A 7,204-nucleotide genomic window follows, 5' to 3' on the forward strand; every position below is an offset into this window, starting at 1 on the left:
CAGCTCCAAAGCCTCCCTTTGACCTCATTAACAAGATTGGACACCTCCCAATTCTTGTTCTCAAACCTACTCTCATTCCTATACTTCCAGATCAGCCAAACAGTCCCGATCCAAAGAGCTTTAAGGAAGTTCTTGTTTCTCTTACCTCTTCCTCCTCCAATGAAAGACATGAAATGATGTTCGACTTTTTGGGGTTTAGCCGTTTTCATTCCGATCCATTGATTGATTTTGTCCCACACGCGGTCGACTTTCGGACAATGGAGAAAAGAATGTTCAGTTGTTTCCTCCCTCCACACACACGCATTGCACCACTGTTCTTCGGCTGGGATGAGGACATTCCTTTTGAGAAGGTTTTCGCATGTTGGCAGCCTGTTACAAATGCTTCTCCAAGCTGTCACTCTGGCTTTGTTAGGGGCCGGTGCCGTCCACAGTTGTGCGCTAGCTTCAATGTGTCTCCCAAAATGATCACCTTCCGCCTTTGCGCACTCCTCATAGGCCTCTTTAGTCGAGAATTTTCCCCCCGCTGCGTCCTTCCAGCTCCAGCCGTCCTTGAGGTCTGGGCAAGGAGAAAGCGCCCCAATGACTGACCGCAAATTTTCCTCCATCTCTTTCTCCCTCTCCCTCAGCTCCCTTCGCCACTTAAGATCCCACACCCACCCTTCCTCCGTCCATTTCCCAGCCTCCTCCACATTACCATCTTTAATACATCCGTCTACGAAAATAGAACATAATTTATATTTTTATCTGTTTATAAAAATATATTTTAATAATTTTTATCATTCATAAATCTATCATTTTTTAATTTATAAAATTCTTTCTTCATTCATAAATCTATCATTTTAATAATTTTTGTGTTGGGCTTTATTAATGGTGTTGGGGCCTTATCTATTTAATTTTATTTTGGGCTTTTATAATAAATAAAGTGGGCTGCACATATTTTTTATATTAATCTGGGCCTTTAAGTAAAAATATGTTTGGGCGGCAGTTTTATTTCGAATGGAAGAGTTCTTACGTAAGTTTTAACAGTAAAAAACGAACAATATATATATATATATATATATATATATATATATATATATATATATATAGGGGCTACAGTGAAAACACTTCTTAAAATATAAATATAAACGTTTTTTAATGTACGAATTTTATCCAACAGGGTTACGAATTCATCCAATATGGCTACGAATTGTGAAAAATAAATTTTTGCTACCTTTGGGATTCGAACCCAGGACTACTAATTCATCCAACAAGATTACGAATCAACCGTAGATCTTGATGATCTAAGGGCTGAAAATTGTTTATATTTTATATTTTAAGAAGTGTTTTTATTTTAGCCTCCCCCTATATATATATATATATATATATATATATATATATATATATATATAGGGGCGGTTATTCAATAAACCACCCTTATTTTAAGAATTACGAACCAGCAAAAATGCATGAATTTTATGTATAACGCACATGAATAAATTGTATAAAGGTATGAATTGCGAAAAATAATTTTTTGCTACCTTTGGGATTCGAACTCAGGACCATGAATTTATCCAACAAGGTGATGAATCAACCGTAGATCTTGATGATCTAAGGGCTGAAAATGGTTCCTAATTTATATTTTAAGAAGCGTTTTTATTTTAGTCTTCCCCTATATATATATATATATATATATATATATATATATATATATACATAACGAACAGACGTATTTAGTAAAAAAAGAGAAAAACTCGCCCCCAGCATGATTCGAACCCGGGGCAAATTTCTGTTCATGCGGTACATTAATTTGTTAATCAAATTTATAGATCTATTCGTTTTTGTTTAACGAATTCTCTATTCTCTAAATATTTAGCATTATCTGTTTAACCTTTCTTTATCTCTCTCTCTCTCTCTACCTCTCTCTCTCTACCTCTCTCTCTCTCTCTCTATATATATATATATATACAAAAATCCGGATATAGAAAAATTAGTTAGCAATTGATGACAAGTTAAGATAAATTAATTAAGGTTAGTTTTAGGAGTACGAGTTTAAGTTGAGAACTTATTTTATATGCCCAATAGAAGAGGATATTTAAGTTTCTGATAAGCTTAGTTCAATTATTTAGATTTTCTATAGCTATATCCTAAATTTCAAAACATCAAACATGAGAAATTCAAATGAATTAGAAATGTCTTATAGTTGTCAATGACAAAAATACATGTCTAGAAGATAATCAAAATTACAGTGTACCGACTTTATAATCTATCGAAAATATCATTAAAGATTACGTTAGTTATTATTTTGTGTGTTTAATCATTCTCGTCACCTATTAAAATTTTGAGTCATGACCAACGTACAATTAGCCATAAGTGAATACAAGTTTTGATAAATATAAACGTGCGTTTAAAAGAAATTGATTCTAATTCTTATTTATTATAAATTTATAATGGCGAAATAAACATTAAAGAAAAATTACCTTCTTGAAAATCTAATGAGAAATTTATTGAAATTGAATGGGCTCACTATATATGTAGAACGAATTGCTACGAATCATCACAGAAATGGAGTTTCTTGAATATATGGTTGTCCATTCGTCAGATAATTTGGCATATATTTTTATATCATCTAGAAATGTATAATTTTTTAAAATCCTACCCCACTTTCATTACTATATATTTTAATCAGTAAAAGCCAAATTATATTTTGTCATTCCCCACTACTATGAGAAGGGGAACGTGTGGAAATATTTAATTTAATTAGTCGCTCACGCAATTAAATATAAGAATTAGATTACATGAATTGGATTAGTTTTCTAATTATCTACAACTTTACCTTTTGGGGAGAGATGATAGCTTTCTTTCATACAATGTGTAAAATGAGTCAAGACTCGAATGCAACGATGTCACGATATCAATATGTGTTATTAAATATGAATTTGAATGTTTTTCTTTTAGAGGGATGTGAGTTATAATTGAACTAATATGTAATCCGTCGAATTTTAATGGAGAATAATTGTTATATTCAGATTATATTTTGTATTTTTTTTCTTTATATTTAAAATATATAAATATTATAATTAATAGTAGATAATCCGATGATGTCTATTTTAAAACGTAAAGATAAAATTTACTCATCTAAAAATTTAATATATAAAATATATTCACATTTTGAATGAATTGACAAAATATCTTTAATGAAATAAAGATAAAAATAAATAAAAAATAATTAAAAAATAAACTAATATTCCTTCAATTGTCGTCTTTATCTCCCTCTCCACAGTTCTTCTATTGTCGCCGCCCTCTTCCCTCCATGTTCGTGATTTCTTTCATCGACACCACCTCGCACGTCTACAATTGCTCAATTTATCGTTTATAATATCAAGTTGTTTGTTGCTCGACGCTGTGATTTCGACTCTGTATCGTTGCTATTGGATCTACCCCTTTTCTGTCCAAACATCAAATTTTGTCACCGTAAATGATAACTAAAATTGCAATGATAAAGTAAAGTCCAATGAATATTTATAGCCACATAGTGCAACACAGTCTTCGATTACTTAAAAACTGTTTGGCTAATAAAAGTTTAAGCTAATTATGATTATACAATTTATCTAAAGTAGATTAGGCATGCTGATAGGGCTGTCAAATCGTGCGGGTCGGATCGTTATCGGGTAGACCTGATATCGATCCGACCTGATAAGGTCAAACCCGAACACGACCTATTAAGAGAATGCCCGAACCCGACACGAACCTGACATGATTTACCTAAACCCGAATCCAACACGAACCCGATAACAACACGATTCAAAGCGTGTTGACACGACACGATCTGATTACAACCTGATAACAACACGAATTTGTGGCTGATCTGATAACAACCTGATCTGATTTGCCAAAGTTCATTCACATCAATAATAATAATAATAATAATAATAATAATAATAATAATAATAATAAATACAAGTAAACATTTAATAAAGGCTAAACTAAAGTGTAGAAATAAATCATGAATAAAAAATTAAAAATAAATATTTAATAAAAATTTAATTCTATCGAGTTATCCGAACTCGATCCGAACCCGACACGAGCCCGATACGAAATTATCAGGTCGACCCGATAAGGACCCGAACCTTATCGTTCGTGTCACTAACCAATTAATTTCGTGCGATTTCGTATCGTGTCAAAAATTGTTAGCCTAGGCATCCGGTCTATAATAAAGGTGTGAGAGTGAGACATCACACATGTGACTGCTCGCATGCAATTTCCGTCCAAATTTGTCAAAATATTTAGTTCACATATTTCTTCATCATTGACAAATTAACTTTACCTTTTTTTCCGTACAAAAATTATAGTATCAATTCATGCATGATAATTGTCAAAAATTAAATTAACCTAGATTTGTGTACTAGACAATTTTCATATTTTAAATGCGTGAGTTGCTGGCGTACAATTTCCGTCCAAATTCATAGATTTCAATGTAGTTCAAAATTGTCAAAACATATTTCGCCATCAACCAAGAACTTTGCTTTTTCTATCAACTTGTGGATGTTAATTGTAACAGTAAACCTATATATTTGGACATGTAGAAAAATACAATTTATTCGTCAAATAATCTTCAAGGTTAGTTACGGGTAATATTATACATGGATCATACACCAAGTTAATTGCTTATTTTGAATCAAGCATCTATATGTATGGATAGTATAAAAACATTAAACTATTAAATAAGAAAACTTGAAAAGTTTATGGGACACCAAAAATTCTATGCTTTTATACAATGTATAATCTCTTCGAAGACAATCCGTGTTTAGCTTAGCTTACAAGCTCTTGAAAACAGTTTATAAGTTGTTTAGGAGCTCGGCTCCTTCAAAGTGTTAGACAAAATAAATTCATAAACAGCTTATAAACTCTAAAAATAAGTTTCTCTACTATAACTTATTTTTTCATAATCTTATATATATATAATAATTATTTTATACTCTTTTCGTCCACTGAAAATATGATACTTTTGATGGGCACAAATTCTAATAAAATAAATGGTGATTTTTATATAGTGGAGATTGGAACCCATCAAAATTAAAAATGAGTGGTTGAAGCTGAATTAATGATGATTTTTTTTTTGTTAATAAGAAGTATTTGTAAGAATTAAAAAAAAAAAGTGAGGTCATGTCTTAAAATAGAAAGTACCAAAGTTTTTATGAACACTCAAAATGACAAACATATCATACTTTTCGTGAATCGAGTGAACAAATATTATTCCGCTATAATTTTTATTTTTCATCAGATATCTTTCCAAGTTCATATTTCTTCGATTTTATCTTTCTTTAGCAAATAAATTCCTTCTCTAATTTATAAGTTTAGTTATCCAATAATTTGACAGCTTATAAGCTATTAAAAAACTACATAGATCATATTTATTATAGGTTTTTGAAGCTGGGTAAGCTCTTTAAAATAAGCTTAACCAAACACCCTATAACATATGTTTCATGTACAAAACTTAGTTGTCTAGCTAAATCATAATGAATTACCATATAGTGATTCAAACTTTTGATTATCTCGAACTTGAATAATATTATTTGCGTGTGATTCCGCCGTCGGCGATGGTATATCTTCCGGGTCTCTTTCCGGTTTGACCCATCTACCATGATGGTTTTGGACCAACCCTTTATTGGCCAATTGATACCAATTCGGAGGAATCCTCAGTTCATCAACAAGCATGTCGCAATCCTTGTTCACCAATGCCAAATCCCTCTTCGATTCGATCCGAAAATCCGATTTCGCACTGTGAAATCCGTCCACCAAATGCAGATACGTCTCCAACATGTGAAAGCCTATCAGATTCAGCCCCTTCTTGAGGTACGGCGACGATCTGACGTCGACCTTCAGCTCGACGCCGACGTGCGTGTAGACCCACTCCAACGCGCCGGTGATGTCGTCGAACCGCTGCAATCCCTCGTTGAAGACGATCCCGGGCATCCGCGGCACCACGTCCTGCCTCAGCGTGACGCGGAGGGTCTTGACGCCCATCTGGTAGAGCTCGTCGCGGAAGGCGATGTTTCCGACGCGCGGCGCCGCGAAGGAGAGCACGCTGATGGGGAGCGTGGGGAAATTCTTCGCGGCCTCGTAGGCGTTGAGTAGGCCCAGGGCGCCGCCGAGGCTGTGCCCCGTGATGGTGAGGCTCACGCGCTGCCCCAATCTGGTGTAGTGGTCGACCAATTTTTTGATTTCGGTCATGACTTGCTCCGACGCGCTCGACCGGTTGTACCTCGTGGTACCACACTTCGAAGCGTAGATGCTGAGGAAGCCGTGCTCGACCTTGGCGTCGCCCCGCCCGATCGTCTCCAGCTTCTGCTGCATGTTGTCGAGCCACTCCGCCGGCGCGACCGTGCCGCGCCACGCCACGACGATGTCGCGGCGGCCGATCCGCGCCGATTCGGCGTCGTCGCTGACCGCGACGAACCCGATCCAGTTCGAATCGGAGCTCCACGAATCGGCGAGGCGCGATCGCTTCAGCCAGTTGGGGAGATCGATCTGCGACATGGCGTAGATGTATTTGGTGACGGCGTAGCCGCTGCTCGCGAGGCCGAGCTTCTCGAAGAGGCGGTGGCGGTTGTAGCGGCAGCTGCCGCAGAACTCCGAGAAGGAGTCGAAGTCGAAGGCGTCGTAGGTCGCCTGCGCGAACTCGCCGTACTTGACGATCTCGCGCCGCAGCCAGGGGTGGAGGGGGTCGAGGAGGCCGTCCCAGTCGCCGGAGCCGTGGATCTCGCGCCATTTCTCGGAGATGTTCTCCTTGGGGGAGGTCGTCGGGGTGTCGTGCTTCTCCTTGAAGCTCGAGATGTTGGAATTTGAGGTCTCGAGGTTCTTCTGGATCGTCTTCTCGATCTGGAGATTCAGCATGTGTGAGATGGATTCCGCCAGTTTGACGGCGCGGTGTGAGGCTGGATGCTTACCGATCTTGAAATCCTGATAGGAGAAGGCGGCGGCGGTGGCGTTGGCGGCGCGGCGGGATTTTTGGGCGGTGGGGAGGTGGTGGTGGAGAAGAAACAAATTGTTTGTAGCCATTTTTGTTTTTATTTGAGTTTTGATAGAGGTGTGTATATATATATATATAGAGACGGGAACTGCGAATTTGTTTTGTTGACTCGTGAAAAATTAGGGTGATTTTTGAATAAAGAAATTGGAAGGAGTCATGCTGTTTGAAGGTACAAATTGAAAAACGCGGTTG

General features: G+C 37.0%; 1 protein-coding gene across 1 annotated transcript; it reads right to left on the bottom strand.

Annotated features, from left to right (window-relative positions):
- Positions 1–5,340: 5,340 nt before the first annotated feature.
- LOC130985154 (phospholipase A1-Igamma1, chloroplastic) lies at positions 5,341–7,204 on the bottom strand. Its single transcript, XM_057907959.1, has one exon. The coding sequence runs from the start codon at positions 7,039–7,041 to the stop codon at positions 5,494–5,496; it is 1,548 nt and encodes a 515-aa protein (XP_057763942.1). The 5' UTR covers positions 7,042–7,204; the 3' UTR covers positions 5,341–5,493.

This window comes from Salvia miltiorrhiza, chromosome 5, assembly GCF_028751815.1.
Source record: "Salvia miltiorrhiza cultivar Shanhuang (shh) chromosome 5, IMPLAD_Smil_shh, whole genome shotgun sequence".
Classification (NCBI taxonomy): domain Eukaryota; kingdom Viridiplantae; phylum Streptophyta; class Magnoliopsida; order Lamiales; family Lamiaceae; genus Salvia; species Salvia miltiorrhiza.

What these genes read in the sequence shown, in the direction of transcription:
- LOC130985154 (XM_057907959.1), bottom strand. Translation starts at nt 7,041, where the DNA reads ATGGCTACAAACAATTTGTTTCTTCTCCACCACCACCTCCCCACCGCC.